The sequence below is a fragment of the Gracilinanus agilis genome, chromosome 2 (assembly GCF_016433145.1).
Source record: "Gracilinanus agilis isolate LMUSP501 chromosome 2, AgileGrace, whole genome shotgun sequence".
Taxonomy (NCBI): Eukaryota; Metazoa; Chordata; class Mammalia; order Didelphimorphia; family Didelphidae; genus Gracilinanus; species Gracilinanus agilis.
This window is the reverse complement of record NC_058131.1, coordinates 507947583-507974905: the sequence shown is the minus strand read 5'-3', so window position 1 is coordinate 507974905 and position 27323 is coordinate 507947583. Positions and strand designations below refer to the sequence as shown.

At 36.5% G+C, this 27323-nt stretch overlaps 1 protein-coding gene across 1 annotated transcript in view; it reads right to left on the bottom strand.

Moving 5' to 3' along the window:
• Positions 1–27323, bottom strand: part of LGMN (legumain) — a 77051-nt gene that overhangs the window by 1952 nt on the left and 47776 nt on the right. Inside the window, exons 2-12 of the mRNA XM_044659997.1 lie at positions 19202–19299; positions 16369–16450; positions 13320–13405; positions 10931–11006; positions 10052–10114; positions 7219–7285; positions 6399–6517; positions 6218–6307; positions 2964–3164; positions 1043–1213; positions 435–502 (exon numbers count right to left, since the gene is read on the bottom strand). Coding sequence (XP_044515932.1) covers positions 435–502; positions 1043–1213; positions 2964–3164; positions 6218–6307; positions 6399–6517; positions 7219–7285; positions 10052–10114; positions 10931–11006; positions 13320–13405; positions 16369–16450; positions 19202–19299 — 1121 coding nt within the window. The remainder of the gene's footprint in view (positions 1–434; positions 503–1042; positions 1214–2963; positions 3165–6217; positions 6308–6398; positions 6518–7218; positions 7286–10051; positions 10115–10930; positions 11007–13319; positions 13406–16368; positions 16451–19201; positions 19300–27323) is intronic.

The following is a 27323-nucleotide window of genomic DNA, read 5'->3' as shown; positions in this document are numbered from 1 at the left end:
TTGTAAATGACTTAAGCTATTTTCAGGCAATGCGACATGTAATTGATGAAAAAATAAAAATAAATGTTTAAAAAGAGTTCTGGTGGCAAAAAGAATGCCATTCTGATAAGAGATCTCTCTGAACTTAACTAGACTGATTTAAGCACTGGCTGCTTGAAGTACACACAGAAGAAGCTTCTAGAGCTTGAGCTCCGCTGGCATAACCTTTAAGAAAGCAGGATCACTTCCATGCCACAAAGCAGCCTCAGCATGGCTTGCAGTGAATGATGAAAATGTATTATATTTTTCCCATTAAACTTTACTAGCTAACTTCATTAACTCTTAGCTGGTGACCCAAAGGGAGGCAAAGATTTTTCTCTAGTAAGTAAGCCATAGTAATGTTATTCTCTTTTGCTTACAAAGAACTATTAATTCTCCAAAGAGCGTGTATTTACCTGTCAACTGGATAAGCCACTTCACAAAGATTGACGAACACATATAGCTGTCGGAGAGCATACTCATACTGGAAAAAAGCAGATTTTTTTCTTTTTTAAAAAGCAAGATTTAGAATTACTTTAAATATAGAACAGTACTTGACTATATTATGACTCAATCATTTTATTATCTAGCCAACTCTATTCAAAGTGGTTACTTTTTGCAGCAGCCTACTATATCTCTCACCTTCTACTGCTATTGCTATTACCCAAACAAGGCCTGAATTGTGATTGTGACAAGGGAAGAATGACCACCAGGCAAAGATACAAGACTGAATGAAGGTAGGATTTGGAAAACAGTATAACTCTCCCAGAGTCTACCATAAAGGTACTCAGTAGCATTTTTGATTATTTCAATTTTCAAGGCCTACAAAGCCCTCCTTTCCCCTCCAATAAGTTCTCTTCCTCAAGTTAAAACAAAACAAAAAACCCTTTTAGAAAAAAACTCCATATTTTCAATAGCACGACTCTTCCACAATGATACTATTCACTGGCCTGACTTGATTTGAGCTTAATGCCAATGACCCTAATTAGCTGTTGGGACTCATTCTATCTTAAATGTGGCTTACCAAGGAGGAGTGCCAGTTAAAACAGTGGATCCTGAAATGAGTCACAGCAGCCTTGTAGCAATCGTGGGAAGTGAGTGTCCACCTCTCAGAGAGCATCTTCTCAGTATCAACACTGGATGTAGTCACTACTGATACAATTTTCCGCACAGAGTCCTGAATGAGGGTTCTAGCCTGGAAAGAAATTAATTGTCATTTGCAGATGGTCTTTCTTGTAGAATGGGCCTCACTAAGAGACCTCACTAAGAATGGGCAAATATTGAGTTTCTATGATTCATTTTCTATGATGCCTAGTATGTATCATGTGAAATAGGGATTAAATCGATGTTTTTAGAGGAGGATTTTAAAACATCTTCTGAAAGCTTGTGACATATTTATAGAAACTTGTGAAGAACTACTTTTATCTCTATACTAAATAAAGAACAAAGAGGTCTTGTTTAGATTCCAGGAATTCCTGGAGCTGGTCATAAAAACACTCAAAGGTGATGCCCTATGGTATAAAGAGTATTAACTTCCTCTCTTTGGACACAAACTATCAAATGAAGTTGTTCAGGAAAGAGAGAAGTCTAAGAATGGAAAACGTTAGATCAAGAAACTAAGATTATCTAGCCCACCCATATTATTTTACCAAATAAAACCAAGACAGAGAGAAAGGAAAAGGCATGTTCAACGCCATACAGTGAGCTAGTACTAAAGTTATGACCTGAATTCAGGCCCCTAATCCTCTTCTCTGGGAATCTTTTCCCTGTGCTGTGCCTCTGGCTTGTCTGGACTTCAGTTTCACAATCATGAACAACAAAAGGAACTACCTTTATAAATAAGTTCTTTGTTATCTGACATAAACAGAAAGATTGGATTTCTATAGGTTTCTATAGGCCAATTTACATATAAAAACTGAGGAGAAGCTATTCTCACTTCTAAACAGGGTAAATGAGGTTGTTACATTTCAAAATGAACACACTCAAACATACTTAATGATAAAACCATACAAAAAAGCCACAATTACTTTCAAAAAATAATTGTGATGGCAGGTGGGTGGCTGAATGGATAGAGAGCCAAGCCTGGAGACAGGAAGTGCTGGGTGTAAATCTGGCCTTAGACACTTCCTAGATGAATGACCCTAGACAACTCACTTCACCAAAATTGACTGGCCCATAACACTCTTCTGCCTTGGAACCAACACAGAGGATTACTTCTAAGAAAGAAGTAGGAGTTTAAATAATCAGAATTGGGAGGCACTTCATTCAGGCTCTTTCCCACCTTATATGCATTATTTATCAGGAGGCTGTTGGTGCATGTGGGTTAATAAAACATGTCAACTAAAAAAGGATAGCAAGCTCCATCATCCAACATACACACAAATCCATCTTTTAGGGCTCTTTTGGCAATAAAAAGTCAATCTGAAAAATCTTGGTTACTTGGTGGGCTGGGGAGAAGGAACTTCAAGCTCCTAAGTGAAAACTTACTCTTAGTTTTCTGGGGAGGGCTCAGGACTGCCACTGTCAGCTCTTGAAAAGATGCTATTTCTTTCCCAGTCATGTGGAATTTAAGTACAACTGACTATTGAGACTCATTGAGCAAGATGATCGTGAGGAAAGTAAAGCAATATCTTCCAGGCAAATGTAATAAGAATCAGTGTGGCTGGACAGGTCACATTGTGGAGAAGCTTTCTGATTCTTTACTGTCCCTGACCCCCTCCTATTGAGTATTTAAGGTCAATCTACTCAGTAAAATGGAGGCCCCCACTGTTCTTCTTGCTAATCTGTTCTGATGAAAAATATATACCTTCTGTTTTCAACACACCTGACATTCTCCTCAGGATGAGAATGAAGAATGTTTCAGGATCCTAACACTATAAGAGAAGTTGAGGTCTGTCTGTATCTCATATACATCCAAAAAAAGGCACCTGAGAACATGTACTTACCTGTAAGTGTGCCTGCAGCTCATCAACAATCTCCTTAGCTTTAAGTGCATCATTAGTGGCCATCAGTTTCCTTTTCATGATTGCAATGGGGACATCAGGGCTTGGAGTGAGGTCATAGTGTTTCACTGGTGGCAGAGAGATGGGAGAACTGGCTGTTTGTCTCATTCCCTGAAACGCCATCACTTTCATGTGGGAGATGGTCTGCACAACAAGAAAAGAAATCACTTTTGCTTGGCATAGTAGTGATGTCCAAACTCTAGTTTGAACCTAGCCTCTTTTAAAGGCAGCTTTCCAATTCCCTCCTCTATTTGCTGCCACAAAACTGGGAAACCATGGCTACAGTCCTCAAAATAAGCAACCATCTCTCAAATGGAGTAAAATACAAACTGATTTAACTGCCTAAAATATGTTGGTAATTTTAAGTTCTAAAAATGGCTACAGACTGAAGTTCCCCTTGCCAAAATAGTTTGTTTCAAATAACTAAAAAATAAAAAGAGGAAAGGGAAAGGTTGCTCTTCTTATGAAGAAATGAAAGGGGAGCTACTGATCCTGAATTCCTGGGAATGGGCCTACACATGTAGCCATACTCACCTATCTAGTCCTCAGCCAATATTCTCTAACCAAGGCTTGCTGCTTAAATTAATGATGTTAGTGCCTACACCTGGCTAGACTGAAGTAGCTACAGTAATGGTTCTAAGTATCAGTAATGAGGCAGAAGACTGTTAAGGCTAGGTAATTGTGGTTAAGTGACTTAGTGTCACACAGCTAGGAAGTAGTTGAGGCCAGATCTGAACTCAGGACCTTCTGTCTCCAGGCCTGGCCCTCTATCCACTGTTGTGTGGAGATGCAACCTAGTTGCCCCAGCTAAGGTAATTGTTAAATCATATAGTTTATTATAACAAGCTAGGGCTCAACACATAAGGGACCCACTTCCATACTCTATCAAGTACTAGTCATATCCTAGGAAAGGAAGTTAAGTTTATTTTTTTTTTAACCCTTGCTCTTCTGCCTAGTATCAATTCTAAGACAAAAAGCAGCAAGTGCTAGGCAAATAGGGGTTAAGTGACTTGCCATGGGTGACACAACTAAGAAGTGACTGAGGTCAAATTTGAACCCAGGTCCTTACCAACTCCAGGAAAGGGCTCTACCCAGTGGACTGCCTAGCTGTCCCAAAAGTAAGCTAAATTTAAAAGGGAACTAGAATGACCTCTAACAAATTGCTTTCCAACTCAGGGAAGAGGAAGGGGAGAGATAGGACAGAATTTGGAACTCAAAATTTTTAAAAAATGAATGTTAAAAACTATTTTTACATGAAATTGAAAAAAAAAATTTTAAGGGAACTAGAGTCTAATTAAAGCCAGTAGTTCATGTTAAGCATTATTAAAAGGAAAAGGTAAAATAATGGATCCAACAAGGTTTGCCATAGATGCTCTTATGACTGCCCTACTTTGGGCATGGCCTTATGCTAAGCTCTGGCAGATTAAGGCTCCCTCCCAATGAACCTAATCACATTTGTGTCTTTAATTCTAGCCCTCAAAATTTGTCTTAAGTCTCATTTCCTCTGGGCTATGCTGGGTCTCATTAGTAGGGAGTTTTCATTAAACTTTTCATGGTAGACAAAGGCAAAATAATGAATAGGTTATACGTGTGTGGTTGTATATGATTTATTGCATTTTATCTTTTGCAAACTGCTGTCCATATAACAACCTCAGAAAGTTTGGTGGTACAAGTACCAAGACTCCCATTTTAGGGATAAAGAATGGAGTCTCAAAGAAGCTAAAGAGCATGCCTATATACATAACATCAAAAGAATTAACCAAAGTCACAATCTGAAGATTGGGATTATTTTATTCCTGGTCACTGGAATTGTGTAGCTTAGATATGTGTCACTTGAGTCAGTTTCTCCAGTGTGACACTGGTAGGTGACTCACAGGGGTAAGGTGGGTAAAGGAACTATATTTGCCACTTTATGTATAGTCTAGTTAGGAGTTATGACACAAAGACACACACCAAATAAAAGCATAATTACATATAAGCAGCTAAGAAAAAAGAAAGCAAAATGTGAGAGAGGGGAGATATGTGGAGGGCAGAGGCAATTGCCAATTGGAAACCAGCAAAAGCTTCCTAAAAAACATAGCAAAAATTCAACAGGGAAAGGGAGCAATGAAAGAGAAAGGCATTTCTGGCACTGGGGACAATACTAACAAGAGGCAGGGCAAAAAGCACATAGTGTCCTAGAAAGCAATCTGGAACCACAATTTTATTAGGTAGGCTCCCAAAAGACCAAAGAGGTTTTTTATTTCAACTTTTAATTTTTTTTTCAATTATATGTAGAAACAATTTTTGACAATTATTTTCTGACATTTTGTGATTCAGATTCTCTCCCTCTCTCTGTCCCCTAGGTAGTAGATAGTCTGATTTAGGTTATACCAGTGCTGTCATGATGATTCATGCAATACATATTTCCATATTCACCATGCCATGACAGAAGACACATAGCACACATACAATAAAAAACTCATGAAGGAAATAAAGTAAAAGATGGCATGCTTAATCAAGGAGATCTTTTAAAGCACCCACATGTACAAAAGAGGGCAGCAAGATGACAGAGTGAACAGAATGCCAGGCCTGGAGTCAGGAGAGATCCTCTTTCTGAGTTCAAATCCAGCTTGAGATACTTGATCAGCTTGAGCTCAGCATAAGGGCATGAGTACCTTTACCCACCTTACCCCTATGACCCTGGCAAGGCACTTAACCCTATTTGCCTCATTTTCCTCATCCATAAAATAAGGTAGAGAAGGAAATGGCAAACCACTCCAGTACCTTCACCAAGAAAACACCAAATGAGGTAACATAAGAGTCAGGCATGACTGAAACAATTGGACAACAGCATGTACAAAAATATTCATAGAGCTTCAGAAACTAAACAAATCATGGGCATGTGTATGTTAACTGGCTGCATTTCTGGGAAAGCTAAGAAGACTTAAACCAATAAAAAGGTTAGTAGACCCAGAAGAATAAGTCATAAAACAATGAAAAGAAAGGCTGAAAAACTCTTACTACAAAAACCAACCACAAGTTAGAGTTGATAATTAAGTGTGTTAGCCACTTCCTACTAGAGTTATTTTGCTTTCTTCCCTTGCTCTCCAAAAATCTCCAATTTTTCCTTGGAGAGAGAGACAGAAAGGAGAAAGTAGTCTAGAGGTATATTTGTCCTCCTCATCCACCAAAAAAATCAATGATGCCAATACTACCTTGTTTCCATACTGCATGACATGGCTGGTATTGGTATGTTTTTTCACTAGCTGAAACTGCTTATGCAGAGTCTCTTTAGTCAAATCTTCCTATAATAAAAAAGACAAAATTACATTTCTTAACATCTCTATCTAATTATAAATATTTTGGCAGGCTACTCAACTCAGGTAAAGAACTTACCACATCTGAATCTTCCATCCAGTTGACACTATACCAGTCTCCTAGGTAAGTTAATCTCTCATCATCATAGTAACAAGCATAGGAAGACTCACTGGGATTGGCAGCAGTAGTTGCATAAACTATAAAAAATTAAACTTCTTATCACTAGAAGTGTTTGGAACTTAAGTCCTCCCTTCAATTCCAGTCAGAACAAAATATTCAAATTATAACTTTAAGAAAAGGTTGTGGAATCTAACTTTAACAACTACTATTCAGTAGCATACTTTTTGATAGTCATTGAACTAGTCCATATTCAAGCTTAGAAAAGATAAGTTGTCAGAAGAGATGAATCTTTTGAATTCTCTTACATGAAGTGGCATTTTTCAGAAGTATAGAAGACCTCTAAAGGAGAATCCCAAGGAAGTGTTAAAAAAGGCAGTCCTATGCAGTATTTTAAGGAATGATTTCATATCTTTAAATACAGGAATAAAATGTAAGCTAATTTTCAAAACAATGCTATTATTTGAAAAAGGATAAAAACACTATATGGCGCCGATAGACATATTTAATAAATGATGACAACTCAAAAGGGTATGTGACAGTGACTAAATCTTTAACCTTAAGTCTCCATTTCCTCACCTATAAGTTTGGAAAAACAGGTTTTACCTATCTCAAAGGGCTGGGGGTGGAGTGATAATGAGATTTTTTTCAATGAATTTTCTTTAATTGACAAAAATGTTTCCTTCTGCTCCCTTGCCCCTCCATTGAAAAAGAAAAATCTTAAAATGGCAAAGTATATAAAGTGCACTATATGGCTAATATAGGTTTTCATAATAATTACCATTGATATCATCAGGCAGGTGCTTCATCATTGAGCCAGATTCACATGCTTCAATGTAGAACACCATCTGCAAAAATAATAATAATAATAATAATGAATTCTTATCTAGAGAGAAATCTCAAATGCTAACTAGTGTCCTCCAATTGTGGAGGATATAAATGTCTTCATTAAAAGGAAAATTGGTAAAAGTAGTCATTTAAGGTGAATACATCTAAAATATGGACCACTATTTCAGAGTAAATAATTGGGGGGAGGGATAGAATATAAGGAGAGAGGATCTGAGGCTTTATTATAAAAAATAAAACTATTAGTAGAAATCTATACATTAATTCTCAGAATGAACATGGACTGCAGTTGAGTACTGATAATCAATATATAATCAAGCATTTAAAACCTAAACTTAAAAAAGGCAGTTTAAAAGAGAGTCACAATCAAATTATGGTAAATAACTGGAAATAATTCCAAGGTTACTGAAAGCCTCTCTTAATCTTGATATTCAAACAATTCTTTTTAAAAGTTACTATGGCAACTATGTAACTGGAAGAGCAAGGATAATGAATACTGAGGACCCCCCTATCCTTAAATTTAAAAATTGTTTGGGGGCAGGGGGTAGGAAAAAGGAGACTTAAAGTAAAATACTTCTTAGTTTTGAAGATATAAGCATCCTTTTCAATAGGCAGGATATGGTTCTATGGTCCAAACAAGAAATGTTCAATAGTACTACTAAGTAAAGAAAACAAGATTTTTTGGCTGCTTGGCCAGGATCCATTGAATAAGATACGTTTGTAGCTTCCAATTCAAACTAGATTATTATAATCTTTTTTAAAAAATGTTCATCTAAATGGGCAAGGGACATGAATAGGCAGTTTTCAGATAAAGAAACCAAAACTATCAATAAGCAATGAAAAAGTGTTCTAAATCTCTTGTAATTAGAGAAATGCAAATCAAAACAACTCTGAGGTATCACTTCACACATAGAAAGTTGGCTAATATGACAGTAAAGGAAAGTAATAAATGTTGGAGGGGATGTGGCAAAATTGGAACATTAATGCATTGCTGGTGGAGTTGTGAAATGATTCAACCATTATGGATGGCAATTTGGAACTATGACCAAAGGGCGCTAAAAGACTGCCTGCCCTTTGATCCAGTCATACCACTGCTGGATTTGTACCCCAAAGAGATAAGGAAAAAGACTTTTACAAAAAATATTTATAGCTGTGTTCTTTATGGTGGAAAAAACTGGAAAATGAGGGGTGTCCATTGATTGAGGAATGGCTGAACAAATTGTGGTATCTGTTGATAATGGAATACTATTGTGCTGAAAGGAATAAAGGACTGGAGGAATTCCATGTGAACTGGAAAGACTTCTAGGAACTGAAGCAGAGCAAAAGGAGCAGAACCAGGAGAATATTATACACAGAGATGGATACACTATGGCACAATTGAACATAATGGACTTCTCTACTAGCAGCAATGTAATTATCCAGGACAATTCTGAGGGACTTATGAGAAAGAATGCTATCCACATCCAGAGAAAGAACTGTGGGAGTAGAAACACATAAGAAAACATATAATTGTTCCCATGGTTTGATGAGTATATGATTGGGGATGTAGACTCTAAATGATCACTCTAGTGCAAGTATTAATAATATGGAAATAGGTCTTGATCAATGACACATGTAAAATCCAGTGAAACTGCTCATTGGCTATGAGAGGAGGGAGGGAGACGGGGAGGGAAAGAACATGAATCATGTGAACATGAAAAAATATTCTAACCTAATTAATTATATAAAATTTTTAAGTATGATCATCATCTTGTTTTGAGAATACCTTCATATTTCATATGCTTGCCAACTACTTCCTTGCTCATACCAGGGACCATTGTCCTATAGGAACTTTTATCCTTAGAAGGCCAAACTCCAAAAAGGATTCTTATTTCCATTTGCTTATCTGTCCCATCTCCAGTTCTGGAACCATGAACTGTGATCATTATCAACAAGATCACTGTATCTAGATATACTCCCTATGTATGTTCCCACAAAAACCAACCATAAAAACATCATCACTGTATCTAGATATACTCCCTACATTCCCACAAAAACACCAAATAAGCTACTTCTCAGACCAAATTGCTGCTGTCCCACCAACCCCAATTCCATAAATCTCATTTTCACCATTAAGGACAAGAACTATCTTTACCTATGTATTTGTATCCCCAGGTTTATAAGCATTTAGCATATAGTGAAAGGGCTTTTATACTAAATGCTTTTTCATTCATCCATTCCAATTCTTTGTCTATGCTAGAAACCAAGGGTAGAAAAAATAAAGGATCCCATTTTGTACTTTCCTGCCTCTCGGTGTTTGATCATTAGGTCCCACCCTAAGTTTGGCATATCTAACCTCCACTCATCTCTATATGATGAAATTCTATGCATCCTTCACAACCCAGCTCAAATACCTCCAAACTCTTCCTGGAAGCCTTTCTCAAAACTCTTAACTGGAAGCAACTATGGCCCTGCCTCTAAATTCTCATGGTTCCTCTTAACATTCCATTTTACAACAGGAGCCACACGCATATTCTTACTAGGTTATAAAGCTCCTAGGAGACAGGACTTTTGTTATATTTATCTTTATGTCTTACACCATGTTTATACCTAATACATACTAAGAGTTTAATTTGGCTTGACGTACACCAAACTAAATGTACCCTGACAATGCAAGTTTCCATGACAGGGAGTCAACAGGACAGAGATTTTAGCTATTCTCCTAGAATCCTCTACCATTCGCCTGAATACCCCTCCCCACAAAAAAATTCTAACAACAATGAGTTTACCTTTTGGTACTTTTTATGTTGGAACATGTAATGGATAGTCTTATCCAAATCCTTTACATGAAGCTGAAAGGCAAATATTATATCACTCAGATCAATAGCTCAGAACAGAACAAACTATTATTATTTAATAACATAAACAATTATTAACAAAACAGCAATAAAAACAATTTGCTGATGGTAAGCCTCTAACTTACCTCAGTCAATAATGCCATAGAACCTTAGAACTAATAACAATGATAATTTAATTTTAAAGATGAGGTCAAAAGTGATGTCACCTGTTCAAGGTCATAGACTATCCAAAGTGTTTTTTATCTAAATATTTTTATTTCAACAGTTAAAAGAGAAAAGAGGAAGGGCAGCAAGGTAATTCAGAAAGGTGGTGCTGCCTCTATGAGACCTGGATCTCCTGCCTGACACACACTGTCTATGTGACCCTAAATGAGGCCCTTATTCTTTGCAATTCCGTAAAAAACTCAGTTTGAAGATCTTCATTGGTAAAGGGGTATTTCATCACTAGCAGTTTCTTGGACCAATAAATCACAGTCCTTTACTGCCAAAAAAGAAGTAAGGAGGAGAGAACTTTAAAAATTTTCCCCCAATTACATTCTTTCCAGGACCATAAGGTACTTCATTCTCTCCTTTCTAGTGGAATAAGATGTTCCATAAGATAAATGAGGAAAAAGAAATAACTATCTAGAAAAGCAGATCTTAGATTGTCATGAAGTTTGAGATCTGTTCCTCATGTCTTGTACAAGCTCATTCGATGCCTTGTTTATTCTAAGTATAAAAATATTCAGAATTAAAGTTACTCATTTAATCTAAATGTCAGCCCACTTCTGTCCTTCTTAATGCAACTTTAAAAGATTCTGAAAAACTCACATCATCATCAGGAAAAGCCAAGACTCCAGGAGCTCCATGATCCGTGAAGTAAACAAACACATGATCCTTGGGCCCACTGCCAAAAGAAATCAGCCCTTCTTCTCATTGGGTTGTCTAAAACACTAAATTATGACATCCTGAAAAACTTCCATTTTTAATTTAGCTTCACAACCAGCTAAAAAATGTAGAAAGTTCATTCTGAATAAAGCACAATACACAGAGCCAAAATCAATGATGAAGTCACACCCAGCTCAGTTTCTTCCTCCATACAGGTGCTATTCTGAATGATGGGGTGGTTTCCTTCTAATCCAAAGTTTTGGAATAAGGGCTTGGGAATGAAGTAAATAATAGGAAAGGTCACAGCATTTCACAGAAGATTCATTCAAGAAACATTTAGTAAGTACTAACTGTGGACAAAGTACAATTATGCCAGACACTGGGGATACCAAGATCACCTAGTCCAATTCCTTTATTTTAAGGGTACAGGAAACAAAGCCCAGAAGTAAGAAGCAGAGCTGACACTAGAAGTCTAATGTCCTGACTCCTAGTATACAACTTTTCCCACTACAATTACAGCATGGAAAGGGAGTGGGGAAAAGATCTTCAAGCTCTGCTCCAATGAGCCATATCTCTCCAGTGTTTCCCCTGGGCACAGTCAAATGTAGTCTGCCGGTTCCCAATCAGGTCAGCTGACCATACTATTCATCCTTGGGGATACAGATGTACTATGGGTCAGTTACTGGCAGTTCCTGGGCAATGGATCTACAGGTATTATTATTATGAATCAGAGTAACAGCATTAACCTTATTTCTGATTAATGAATATGAAATTAGCTGTGTCTGCATCTCCAGAACTGTAACACAAATGTATTACCACAGCAAATTTAAAAGGCTTTTAAGAAAAGCTAATGAAGCACTTGATATAAATTATGAGATACTATAGAAGTAACAAACACCAGAGTACATTTGCTGACTCACAATGAGTAAGGCTAGCATTTAAAAGATGCTTTTCCAAAAGGGATAAATTTCTGCTCTTTCTACAATGTATCCCCACTTGATACGCAATCTCTGCCTTGGCGCCATTTGGAATAGGGTAAAGCTAATTAGACCAGAGCACAGGGAGGGGAAGGAAGAAATTAGTCCTCTTTTGGGCACATTAAGATAGAAATTAAGGTAAACTAATAAATTTTAAAACTAATAAAGTTCCAAGCATTTTCCCTTTATTAGTAAGGCTGAATTTGCCAATAAAAGAGGTCAAAAGTTCCTCAGTAGCTAAAGACCCCACATTGGAGATAATAAGACCTTTTATGTTGCTTAACAAGATCACAAGAGCAAAATCTGGAGGAATATAGGTATGTCTTATGATTGGCTAGACATTTCAATGAGGAGGAGGGCTAAGTGTCATCTCAGCTCCTCCCCATCTTCTTTGGGAGAAATAGTTTGAAGGTGATGGGAATAGTGCACAGGCAATGGATTGAAATAATGACTTTTAGGCAAGTTTCTAAGTTGCTAGACTAGTTTAAATTGATGAGAATGATTTTAGGCAAGATTCTCCAGAATGAGGGGGTGAGGAGGAGAAGATGAAGTTACACAGATAGAAGCATAAGTCCCAAGAATAGAACCATGACTCAAAGTGACCCAAGGTTACCCACATAAACTTGCAGAAATAAGGGATTTAGACTTGTACAAGGAAGGGGAATGTTAAATCTATGCTGGTTTGATTAAATCTTAACTAATGTCACTATCAAAATCATGGCACCAGGGACTTGTTCTGTCATTACTAGATGAATCGACAAGGAGAATGTTTAAATTGCACCAAGTAAACCCCTTAGAGAGACCAATGAGAAGAAATTAATAAGATTGCACAGAATGAGAAGGCATGTATAGGTTGCAATTTACACATGTGGAGGAAGTATCCATATGAGATAAATTGACTAAATACAGAGAAAAAGACTTATATTAAGAACCTATCGATAACTCACTATGGAAACAGATTACAAAGACAGGATGTTACAGAATTTTCAGGCCTGTGCAGTGTTGAGGAAAAAAAGAAAGGCAAACCAAACCAGATAAGCAAGATATTTTTCTGGCTCTTAACTACCTTAAATTATTTTTGCACCTATAAACTGTTTAAGAATAAACAACAGTAGTGGTTGACATGTATAAAGTGCTCCAAATATGCCATCTGCTCTAAGTATGGTACAGGCAACATAAGTAGGCATGCTCACTGTAGAGATGAGAGAAGAAAGAGAAGGGTCAGGGATTGGGAAAAATGGCCAAGATTGTAATGCTGAAATACAAGAGCTCAGCCTTCTAGCTGAGCAGCTCTTTTAGTCCAGAACTTAATTTTGTTAATAAATGCTTATAGATTTCCACAAAAAAACCGTTACCTCTTCAAAACTTTCCCTGATCCTTTATTCTTCACAGCTTCAGCATCACCTCGTAGGACAGCAAGAAAGTTTTCTGGAGTAACGTTCTGGGTAAAAAGAACGAGATAGCATCATTCAGAGTCAAAGACCAATGTTCTTGCCTGTACCACAAGAAAGGCCATGGTCTGACCCCCTCAGGGTGAAGGGGCATTTTATCATTCCTGACATTGTGGGACTAGGGTCCAATGCAATCACTTTCTCCCTACAACCTTTCTTCCTTTTCCTTGCTTCCAAGATCCGCATTGTAAGTCAGGCACAGTCCTGCTCTCTCTTCCTTTTGTGTCTTCTCACTGGAAGATTTCATCACTTTACACACATTCAGTTATCATCTCTAGGCAGATGATTCCCTAATCTATAATATTATATCTCTGGAGCACCATCATGTATCACCAATTCCCTATTAGACATCCTGACCTTGGTAAGTGTCCCGAACTATGTCAAAAGAGACCTCATTCTCTCCCCACCTCCAAATTTGACCCTCTTATAAATTTCCCTATATTACTGGTGAGGGAGTCACCCTCCCAAAGTCACCCAAACTTACAAGCTCAGGGGAAGGGGGGTGGTTCTCCTCAATGCTGCTCTCTCACCCTACATCTTTTTATTCTTTTCTTTTCAAATTTTAAAAATTTTATACTTACCTACCACCACCAGCAAAATATTTAAATAAACAAACGCATTAAAAACATTATGTGCAAAACCACAAACACAACACTGCTTACAATTTGTTTAAAAAATGCAAATTACATATATGTGCTAATATAAACATCTTCTGCTTAGGAGTTACCTATGAATTTCTTTTATTTTGACACTTTTTCATTTGATTTTGTGGCAATTTTTAAAAACGTAATCATAATACATAGTATTCTCTTTTTATCTCTTCATAAATTTCCTTTTTTTCTTTACATTTTCAATATTATTCACTTTTATTAGCATAATATAATCCATCACATTCAAATATCACTACCAACTCAGCCATCTCTCCCAATCATTTCATTTGTGTTATGTTCATATGTATTATGTTATTTATGCTATTTTGCATTACCAACTAAGCTTCCATGAATATTTATATAAATATACACCTTTTAAACCCTCCCAATAATGCCTTTAACATCTAATCCTAGTAATCTAACACCACATTTTCAGAGAATTGTTGTAGAGACAGATATGTCCACTTCTTTTTGTTCACACAGCCTTGTTTAAATCTTATCCCTTGGATTATTAAAATCCTCATTAGACTTCCTCCCTCGAGTCTCTTCACTCTCCAAATCCAGCCTCCATATAGTTGCCTAAGTGATTTTCTTAAAAAGCAGGTATGAGGGGCAGCTGGGTAGCTCAGTGGATTGAGAGCCAGGCCTAGAGATGGGAGGTCCTAGGTTCAAATCCGGCCTCAGACACTTCCCAGCTGTGTGACCCTGGGCAAGTCACTTGACCCCCATTGCCTACCCTTACCACTTTTCCACCTATAAGTCAATACACAGAAGTTAAGGGTTTAAAATTAAAAAAAAAAAGAATTAAAAAAAAAAAGCAGGTATGACCATATCATTTCCTGGTTCAATAAGCCCCTAATGAATGCTAACGATTATAGAAGGAAATATTTCATTTTTATCTCAGCCTTTTAAAATGTCCTTTCTTCTCTGTTTTATAATGTGATAATTATTAATATCAAAGTACATATATATAATTTTTAAACTATTTATGCAGATACTGGGGTGCATGCTCAAAATTATTTTTATTAATGGATTATGTGATTTTTAAGTTTGGCGTATTGGCTTGGGGTTCCCTGTTGATTCTAAAAGTGTCCATTCACTTTCCACAACTAAAAAATGTCCTCAAATTTCCAAGTAATTGTAATACACCAGAAAGCTACATTTTCAGAAATAATATGTCAATCTTTGTAAGGAACTTGAGACAAATTTGGCCTTAAAGATAAGAGCAATACCTGCCAATATTCCTGCAATATAGATGAGACTATTTTCTTCCCTAAAAGTAAAAGGCAAGGAAGCTACACCTCATATTTGTTGCACCAACCGTTGATGATAAGGCCAGAGCCATCCAACTTGTAGCTGAAACCTCATTTTACATATTATATTATATTATTAAAATTTTTTTCAGCAGGGATTCCAGAATTTAGCACAGTGCTTTTACACAAAGTAAGCAATTAATAATGCTTGTTCATTCCCATAAAAAAAAAAAAGAACTCTTTTACATTTGATAATGTCCAAATGCCATGAGAATCACCACTATAATGAGATGAGAAAGACCATGCTAGATTACTGAGTAACCATTCTGTACTATGACTAGGTAAACCTTTTGTTAATTATTTGGTCTGAGTGTCTTAATGCATTCTGATCTGAATCCAAACCACCAGACGAGACTGAGTGAGGATTGGCCAAAAGAGCATTTACCTCGTGAACAAGCACTGACTCCACAAAAAACTACATGGTCAATATGGAGAAATGCCAAAGACATTCTAATCACTGGACATGAGAAAAAAGAGAGAAAACGATTGAGATGCTAGGAGGGGAAAATCAGAAATAGAAACTGTGTTGGACAAATAAGTGGATTTAAATGTATAATAAACATTTTAATTAATTTAGAAATTATATAGTAATGTTTAAGGTTGGAGCAAACATACAACATGAACAGACTACCATTTCATTGGACCTAACATGATGAGACTGACACTCAAAATACTGTTTAGATTACCTATGTATGACCCAATTATTTACATTTCCTAAAAGAAGTATGGTATTTACATAAGCATCCAACATAGGGGTTTAATTGGAATTAAGAACATTAAAATCAAACAAATTTTTAAGTGTTCAAAACTTTTTCTAATTTTTATCTAGTAAACTCCCAACTTCTGTACTATTGTTACAAATACCATTATAAAACAAAATACTGACAAGAAGTTAATCTCATGTTTTGGTGAACATGAAAAAAGAAAACTATTAACCTAGATGAAAAATAAGACATTGGGTTGGAAACAGTGGTAGAAGAATAATTTTACCTCTTTTGTATAGTCTTTTGGGACCCCTTTATACACATCAGTGCCATTGGGTCTATTGATGATAATACCTTTTGTTGGATTACTGAAAAAAATTAAGTGAGACAGTAGTTATTTCAAAGAGTTCAATTTTATAACGTAAGTAAAACTTAATGAACAAAGATATCCCAAACATAACAAATCCATTTAAGAGAAATAAATTATGGAAAATTAGGACACTAATGTACTGTTGGTGTTGTGATCTTATCCAACCAGAATTCTGGAGAACAATCTGGAATTATGCCCAAAGGACTTCTAAAACTGTGTATACCCTTTGATCCAGCAAAACCACTAATATGTATGTATCGTAAAGAGATTCTAAAAAAAAAAGGGAAAAGGATCTAATTGTACAAAAATATTTATTGTTGGAAGATGCTTTGTGGTAGTAAAGAATTGGAATTGAGGGATTGTCTGTCCATTAATTGGGGAATGGCTGAACAAGTTGTGGTATAGGATTGTAATAGAACACTATTGTACTCTTTAAGAAATGACACTATTGTACTCTTTAAGAAATGACAAGCAGGGGGCCAGCTGGGTAACTCAGTGGATTGAGAGCCAGGCCTACAGATAGGAAGGTCCTGGGTTCAAATCTGGCCTCAGATACTTCCCAGCTGCGTGACCCTGGGCAAGTCACTTGACTCCCATTGCCTAGCCCTTACCACTCTTCTGCCTTGGAGCCAATACACGGTATTGATTCTAAGATAGAAGGTAAGGGTTTAAAAAAAAAAAGAAGGAAAGAAAGAAATGACAAGCAGACCTCTGACAAAGGTCTAATTTCTCAAATCTATAAGGAGCTAAGTCAATTGTACAAAAAAACCAAGCCATTCCCCAATTGATAAATGGACAAGGGACATGAATAGGCATTTTTCAGATAAAGAAATCAAAACCATCAATAAGCACATGAAAAAGTGTTTTAAATCTCTTATAATTAGACAAATGCAAATCAAAACTTTTCAATCCAAAAAAATGTTTTAAATAAAAAATAAAAACAAAAATGTTAAAAACTTGTTTTTACATGTAATTGGAAAAAAATAAATATTAAAAAAGAAAGAAATACATTAGTAACTTGCTATATAATACAATCCACAAGGGTTCTGCATTTTAGGTATTTAAACACACTCTTAATTTTGTTTTGTAGGATACAATACAACACCACCATGTACTAAATTTTGCAACTATAAACAATGTTGTTATAAGGCATAGTCAAATATATATTTACCCATGTTCCCAGCCATGTAGACTAAGCTATTTCTTTTCCTTTAAATTTACTAAAACTATCCTCAAATCTTGATGGATTCAGGACACTAAAACTAGTGATATGGCTTTCTGGACAAAAAGTACAAAAAGCTTTAAGAAGCCCCAGCTGTCTCCTAAGTCTTGACCAGCATATAGTCAGGGAAGCCATACTCAAATAAGTCAACATTGAACCTTTGGCTAATTACCTTTCCCCTGTCAAGGCTAAGGAAACCTTTTCTTAACTGTTAAATGGAACACTTGATGTACCATAGCACAACCTGATTAGCCCTAGCTTATTACATAAGTGAAATTCTAAGATATTAAGCTTTGAACACTGTTGCATCCCTTAATTTATCATACTAGTAGCTAAAAAAGATGCCTCCTGGCAAATCTAACCCAAAAATAGAGATCATTTTACTTGACATTTATCACCTGAACTAGAAAAGACCTTAGAGGTCATCCAGTCCAACTCCCTAATTTTATAGAAGAAAAAAACTGAATCTGTGAGAACTGACTCACTCACTGTCACATACATAAGTCCCTAATATAGCCAATAATAGTCAACAACCATAGGACTCCCAAAGCCTATTTCTTATCCTAGCTTTTCAATTTCATGTAATCAAAATTATCTACGTTTCTCATTTGTGATCTCTTACATCACTTTCTTTTAAGAATTTTCCCTATATCTATGGTTGTGAAATTTTCCCACTATTTTCCTCTAATTATAGACTATGCGGTCATATTTTATACTACATGGCAAGTATTTATTCAGAGCTGCCACATGCAGTGTAAAATGTTTAACTAGGCCTATTTTCTGCCAATCTCTTTTCCAGTTTTCCAGAATAAATTATTACACTTTTCTATAAGACAGCAATACCTTTCAAATCTGTCTGACTTCATCCATACATTAAATGATCTTAGCTTGCTGTGCTTCAAGATGAAGCCTAATTCTCATTCTAAATCCTTAGTTTTTTCTGTCTCCTTCCTTGAATTGTCAATTGTCATTTTTTGCTATCATGTGTCTGAATCTAGCAGCTACCCCTCCTCCTATTTACTGTTTCTAATTTGCTTTGAATTGAGAAAACATACTTGTTCAGAATTACCTAAAAGGGACTAGAATAACGTCCTAACACAGAGTATTAACTCTCTGATATTCATTTTAAAAGCTCAGGATCCATTTTTTTTGTTATTATTTTTTTTAAACCCTTAACTTCTGTGTATTGGCTCCTTGGTGGAAGATTGGTAAGGGTAGGCAATGGGGTCAAGTGACTTGCCCAGGGTTACATAGCTGGGAAGTGTCTGAGGCAGGATTTGAACCTAGGACCTCCTGTCTCTAGGCCTGGCTCTCAATCCACTGAGCTACCCAGCTGCCCCTCAGGATCCATTTTTATGGTATTCCTCTTCTGTTTCTAATATTTAAAGCCAATCTCTAGATGAGAGACATGTTACTATATTTTAGATTCTCAACTACAAGTGATTTTATATACCATTTTTACATTTGTTAATGTGAAAAGATCTTATATATTTTTTTTCTTCCAAATTTTGTGAATGCCCTACTCACTTTTCATCGTCTGCAATGTCATCATACATCATAACAATTATTTGTTCATCAGGAATCCCATTTCGGTGAACAATCTGGTATGCATGGCAGGCATCGGCCTAGAAGAGAACAAGTTAAGAGACTCACAGTGCTTCCTAGAGTATCATTTTTCAATTTAAATGATATAATCAAAACATTATGCAATATTGTAATAATATTAAGGCATTTTTAACACTAATTCAATCCCAACAACCCAACAAGCATTTCTTAGCTACTTTATAAGACTGGTGGGAAGAAGAAAAACAACTGCTTGATCACATGGGTCGATGGGGACATGTTTGGGAATATAGACTCTAAGCAATCACCCTCATGCAAATATCAATAATATGGAAATAGGTCTTGATCAATGACACATGTAAAACCCAGTGGAATTGCCTGTTGGCTATGGGGGGGGGTGGGGGGGGTTGGGAGGAAGGAGGGGAAGAACATGAATCATGTAACCATGGGAAAATATTCTAAATCAATTAATTAAATAAATTTTTTCAAAAAAAAAAAGACTTGTGGGAACAAAAGTGAGGAGGAAAAGAATTTATTATGATCAGACTTGTGCTTGAAAATCATATTAGAAGCTGTAGAGGAAAACTGAAGAGGTAAGAAAGGGTTTTATAAATTATTCTACAAATGATGCTATTTCACTAGCCTCACAAAACCCCTATAAATCAAGGAGTGATTTTAGTATACTACAGTAAGTTTATTATAAATTATTCTACAAATACACACACACTTCTGCACAAGTAACAATTTCTTACTAACTTTAAATGCACCCCCTAAAACTCTCAGGCGTCAACTGAGAAACTATGCACCTACATGGATAGGACTACTCCCATGAACAAAAGGCTGTCTTAACAATTTCCATTTTGAGGGCAGCTGGGTAGTTCAGTGGATTGAGAGCCAGGCCTAGAGACGGGAGGTCCTAGGTTCAAATCCGGCCTCAGACACTTCCTAGCTGTGTGACCCTGGGTAAGTCACTTGACCCCCGTTGCCCACCCTTACCACTCTTCCACCAAGGAGCCAATACATAGAAGTTAAGGGTTTAAAAAAAAATTCCATTTTGAGTGCCCTGTGAGAGAATTTATTTTTTTATGATATGTATGTCTCATGAAGAAGGTGACTACTATCAAGATATGTGTCTCTTGATCTAAAAATATTTTATAATTCAGGAGTCTTTCTGCATTACGAAGCCTATTTTGTACCTTCTTGTCAAGATGACTACCTGGACACATGGTGAACCTTCCAGCCTCCATGTACCTACTTCAACAAAACTTTGAAGTTTGAACAAGCCCAAATAATAGATCAAGAGATAAAAAAAAAACGACACCTAAGTGAAGACTTTTACCTCAGTACTGAGCAAAAAGGCAGTATTATATGGGCAATAGGGAAGGGAATTCTACAAGCAAAGCCAGCACCAATACATGGCAGTATACCAACTCAATCAAAGATGGATGTGTAGACTCCAAGGCTATATGTCCAAAAATAGCTAGAGTGGAGGCATCCTATGAGAAAGCTCAAGTTTGGCAGGAAGTCTGAGTGTCAACTAACACTACAGTACACAGTCCCAGAGAGTCTCAGATCTCTAATACTGTTTTGATATAGAGGGCCCTGAAAATTCAGCATGGATTCCAGTGTGAGATCATATCACTCCAAAGCACAACTTGGTAACAACCCAAAGTCCTGGAATAAAACCCTAATTCAGCTAAAGTTGGAGAGATGAGTAAGAAAAAGAAAACAACAACCACTATCAAAAATAAACACAAATCTAAAGATTTCCCTAAAGGAAAAAAATTGTATCAACTACAAGGAGAGATTCTAAAGGGAAAAGGATTCTCCATAGTGCTACTTAACTATCTAAAAGAAATTAACTAAGAGATACAAAATGAATTTCTGGAGGAAAGAATTAGAAGGAGAATAAATAACAGGAAGTGATAAATTTACCCCAAGAAAAAAACTCCCTGAAAATTAGAATAGCTCAAAATCAAAATCAAAGACTCCTTAAGATAGCAAGAAATAGTACAAAATCAATACAGTATATTCACTCCAAGGCAGAAGAGTGGCAAGGGTAGGCAATGGGGGTCAAGTGACTTGCCCAGGGTCACACAGCTAGGAAGTCTGAGGTCAGATTTGAACCTAGGACCTCCCGTCTCTAGGCCTGGCTCTCAATCCACTGAGCTACCCAGATGCCCCCAAAAGAATTTTTTAAAATAAAAAAATGTAAGACATTTGATATACCAAAAAAGTGACCTATAAATTATGTCAAGGGAAGATCATTTGAATCATTTGACTCCCTAAAAACTTAATTTAAAAAAAATGGAATACTAAATTTCAAGAAATCATAAATTAAAACTTTAAGTTCTATTGGAACAAAGAGGACAAAGTAAAAAGGCAATCAGAGCCAAAATCCAGAGCTCCCACATCAAAGAAAAAATACTGGAAGCATCTAGAAAGTATCAAATACCAAGGGACCACAGACAAGATCACAAAAGACCTAGCAACTTCAACTATATTTAAGAAAAGATCTTGGAATACAGACTATTATGAGGAGAAATTTAAGTTTTGAAGAAGAAGAGGATTTTCAGATCTCTGATGTAAAGATCAGAGTAGAATAAGAATTCTAAAACACAAGATGCTAAAAAAAAAAAACAACAGAAAAAATAAATTTTAAAAATTGTAAAGAGGTATAGAATGATGTAGTGCTCACAGGTTAAAGGGGAAAAAAGAAATGTGTCCCTTAAGAACCTTAATTTTCCAAAGAGTATTGAAGGAATTAAGAAAAACGGGTGTGAGGGGTAAATTGGTTTGGTTCTAAAAGTTTGAAGAGGGAGAATAAAAAGGAGGATAAAAGGAATACAGTAGAATAAAAAGGAGGAAGAAGGGAGTGGATTTTCAATTTCACAAAATGATGAATATACAAAGGAATACAAAGAAATAGGAGTGGGTTTCACATGAACTTCACAGTTATCTGATATAGGCAAAGGAAGGTTGAATACAGAGTTTGGTATAGAAAAACATCAAACACAACAGGGAAACAAAGAGGGCTGGGTGTAGGGAAAAGAAAGGTAATTTGGGGGGAGGAGGAGGAAATAGTTAGAACACAAAGTACAGGGCCTGGCATTTTTGAACAATTATTTGTGGATCTGTTTTGATTGCCTATGCTTATTTCTACAAGGGTTTTTTCCCTCTTTCTTAATATGGAAGGTAGTGGGGAGTAAGCAACAGCAAAACAACAACAACAAAAAAAGCATATCACAATTTTTTAAAAGGCCCAGAAAAGAACTGAAGGAAGCAGAGACAAGTAGGGCAGTTTTTTTTTTAAACCCTTAACTTCTGTGTATTGGCTCCTAGGTGGAAGAGTGGTAAGGGTGAGCAATGGGGGTCAAGTGACTTGCCCAGGGTCACACAGCTGGGAAGTGTCTGAGGCCAGATTTGAACCTAGGACCTCCCGTCTCTAGGCCTGACTCTCAATCCACTGAGCACCCAGCTGCCCCAAGTAGGGCAGTTTTGAACATAAAGTATATTTATTTTTGAAGAAATTGAATGGAGATTGTTTCATATAGAATTATTTTGCTGAGGATACTGTTGAGTTAATGAAAATACTGTTTTTGGTATTCAGAATTTAAAAGAATTTTTTGATAAACTAGTACAGTGCTGATTCAGAAATTAAAACATAATGTTCTCTCTCCAAATTAAAAAGCTGACAGAATGGGAACAACAAAAAAGTTTATTCTAAGACAGCCTGAAAAACATTATCTCCTTTGAGAGTTTGTATAGTAATCATTTAAGAAAAAGTTATCATGCTTTGAATTTCAGAATTATCTTTTGTATAAAAAAAACCAATGCTGGGAAATATCATTAGGTAATCAATCAACAGGTTTTATTGTAAAGAACATTAGATTTTGTTGTAAATGTGCCTTTGTTTATACTTTTCCCTTTGAAATGGAAACCTCCAGAAATGTGGTAGTTGTGCAAGAGTTTAGAAAAAGTGCAGAATACTTTAAATTTTCAACAAAAGAATGCTATAGCAACAGTTCTTTATAAATAGTGTGTGCTGGAGCCTGACACAGCAATATGATTTCCTGTAGCAAGGCATGTCCACTTACTTCCTTTATAAGATATCTGAAGGGATAGCTGGGTGGTTTAGTGGATTGAGAGCCAGGACTAGAGTCAGGAGGTTCGAGGGTCAATCTGGCATCCTCAGACACTTCCCAGCTGTATAACCCTGGACAAGTCATTTAACCGTTGCCTAACCCTTATTGCTCTTCTGCCTTGGAACCAACACACAATATTAATTCTAATATGGAAGGTAAGGATTTTTTTTTTAAAAGATGTTTGGGAGGAGTTTCACACTCATGATTGTATATGAGTCTATCTACACACACACACACACACACACACATACATATATACATTCATTTTCAGAGTCATACTATATATATAGTCATAGCAATACAGGACTATATTGTTAGGCAGTTGAAGTAGTTGGTTTTGTCAAACTGCTTTCCCCAATTCTTTTCTTCATTACAAGGAATGTCTCACTGGACTGGGAAGGGAAGTGTGACATCTTTGGAAATAACAATAAAGACCCCCAAAAAATCAATAAAAATAATTTTGAAAAAGAAAATAAATGTTCCATGTCCTTGTTATCCTTAGGTCATTTCTGACAATTTCCTATGAATTAAGGCCTTTCTGTTCTTGTTGTGTAATGAGGATCTGTTCCTCAGAACTCTAAATCCCAGCTTCCCATATTCCCTCACGTTACATGCTAACATAGGGAGGATATGTTTTGCATAGCTCCGCCCCTTGCTCTCTTTTCCCCTGATCTCAGCTGGGAAAGCAGGCTTTATGCCAGGCAAGAGAATCTACACACATGGGTTTACTTTTTGTTAGATAATTAGTTTTGAATTTCTATTTCTTTTAGTTTATTTTCTTTCTACTTCAAGATGAATATCAGAGAGTTAATACACTGATGTGTTAGGACTTTATTCTAGAACCTTTTAGGTAATTCTGAACAAGTATGTTTTCTCAATTCAAAGCAAATTAGAAACAGTAAGTAGGAGAAGGGGTAGCTGCTAGATTCAGACACAATAGCAAAAAATGACAATTGACAATTCAAGGAAGGAGACAGAAAAAACTGACCCTGCAGGACCACAGACCTGCTCTGCTCATCTGCCAGTTTCTTCCCAGATGACAAGTGCTCAGACAACATACTACTATCAAGAAGAGAGTCGGAGTTCTCACTACCAACAACCTCTACTGGTCCTCTGAGCAACTAATGGGCTAATTACCGAGGATCAAGAGCTAAAAAAAAAAAACTTCCCATCCAACCTCTTGATTTTTTCAGATCAAGGTATCAAATGCTCCATTCTGAGGATGGACTTGCCTACAGTCTCCAAGGTTTTATGAGTGGTGAGTAATAAAGCCTTGATCCAAGGATTTTTCAAGCCTGATCCAGCATTGAATATGATGTTAAAACATAGGTCTAGTATAAATCTTTAAGTGAAAAGTTGAGCCTGAGTGATCATGATATAAGAATAATTAGCATTTATATAGCTCTTTAAAGTCTGCAAAGAGGTTTATAAATATTATCTCATTTTATCCTCATAATAACCTTAGAGGTCAGTTTTATTAACCCCATTTTACAGATGAGAGAACAAATAACTTCCCCAGGGTCACACAGCTAGACCGTGTCTGGGGGCCAGATTTAAATTATAGTTCTTCCTAAACCTAAGTCCCAACATTCTATTCACTGTACCACCTAGCTGTCTCCAAACAACCACTATTCTCAAAACAACAAATTCTCAGTTATTTAGGACTACTTATTCAGTTTGTGATCAAGTCTTTTTTAAATCACACATTAATGAATGTTGCAAAATTACACCTAACAAGATTGACCCCTAAAGAGATATGAGAAAATATTCAGCTCCTTTACAGAGATGGAGAAGGGAAGATGTCAGTTTTGATATATTGATTGGTTCTTAGTGGGCCCTTCTTACTAGTTGACTGAAGGACTAGTTTTATCAGATTTCCCCCTCTCTTTTGTCCTCTAAAAAGTTGTGAATAATGAACGGCCATGGCCAATGACTCAAAATGTTAATATTTAAATAAGTCAATTCTTGAGGGTAGGGGACAACTAGGTAGAACAGTAGATAGGAAGCCAGGCTTAGAGTCATAAGTCCTCGGTTCAAATCTGGTCTCAGACACTTCCTAACTGTGTGACCTGGGCAAGTCACTTAGCCCATTTGCCTAGCCCTTACCTTTCTGTCATATAGTTGATACTAGAACAGAAGTAAGGGTTAAAAAAAATGCTTATTGAACTGCAAAGACCTACATGAACTGATACAGAGTGAAATAAGCAGAACCAGGAGAACATGGTACACAGTAACTGAAACACCTTGGGGCAATCAAATGTAATCAATTTTGCTAATACTAGCAATTGATCCAGGACAATTCTGAGGGACTTATGAAAAAGAATGCTATTCACATCTAGAGAAAGAACTGTGGGAGTAGAAATGCAGAAGAAAAACATGTGACTTATCACTTGGATATATAGATATATGATTTGGGGTTTGGGTTTTAAAAGATTATTACAAATATGAATAATATGGAAATGGAATTTGGGTGATAATACATATATAACCCAGTGGAATTGTTTGTCAATTCCAGGAGGGAGAAGGGAAGACGGGAGGGAGACAACATGAATCATGTAACCATGGAAAAAAAATGAAAAAATAAATGCTTGTGGGAAAAATCTTCTAACAAATACTTTTGGTAAAGATCTAATGGCCTTATTCTTAGGATCACAGATATGGAGCTGGAAAAACTCTCTGAAACCATCCTGCCCCACCTCTTCATTTGACAGGTGAGGTACCTGAGATCCAGGGAGGTTTAAGTGAATTGCTGGAGGTCACACAGGTGATGTCAAATACAAGATGTCACTCTTTAACAAGTAAGTGAGCAAAAGATGAAAAGTTTTCAAAAGACAAACTAGCAACCATTTGAAAAAACTGCTCATCATTTAAAGGTAAATGAAAATTTATAATTGGCAACTGCACTTTATATCCTCCAGACTAGTATAAAATTCATAAAATGTCAGGAGATGAAAAAATAGTAACCATCAGAAAGTTGTGTGAAAAGGCACACTAAAACACTATGAAGGGGGCAGCTGGGTAGCTCAGTGGTTTGAGAGTCAGGTCTAGGGATGGGAGGTCCTGGTTTCAAATGTGGCCTCAGACACTTCCTAGCTATGTGACCCTGGGCAAGTCGCTCAATCCCCATTGCCCACCCTTACCTCTCTTCTGCCTTGAAACCAATACACAGTATTAATTCCAAGACGGAAGGTAAGGGTTTAAAAAAAAACAAACAACACTGTGGTATGATAATTCATCATTTCTCTTTGATCCAGCAATCTTACTCATAACAAAGAGGTCAAAGGCAAAAAGACTCTTATAAATATATTTATAGCAGTACTTTCTTTTTTTTTAAGCCCTACCTTCTGTCTTCCTATGAATTCTACAACAGAAGAGTGGCAAGGGCAGGGCAGTTGGGGTTAAGTGACTTGCCCAGGGTGAATGGCTGGGAATTGTTGGGAAGCTGGATTTGAATTCAACAGTACTTTCTGTGAAGACAAAGAGTTGGAAGTAAAATGAGTCTTCACCAAGTAGGGAATAAACAAATGATTGTAATGAAATGTAAGTGTAATCACTGCAAGAAACTAACATGCAGCAGTGGAAAAAAAAACAAAAACTTGTAAAGGTACTTGGGGGAACTAAGACAATGGAAGTAAGCAGAATAAAGAGAACAATAAAGGCAAAAAAATATATTGATGAACATCAGAAATCTCATCAATAGGGGGCACAACTGGGTAGCTCAATAGATTGAGAGCAAGGCCCAGAGATAGGAGGTCCTGGATTCAAATTAGGCCTCAGATACTTCCTGGCTGTGACCCTGGACAAGTCATTTAACCCCCATTGCCTAGCCCTTACTGCTCTTCTGCCTTAGAACCAATGAACAGTATTGATTCTAAGATGGAAGGTAAGGGAGGAAGGGGAGGGAGGGAGGAAAAAAGGAAGGAAGGGGGGGAGAGAGGGAG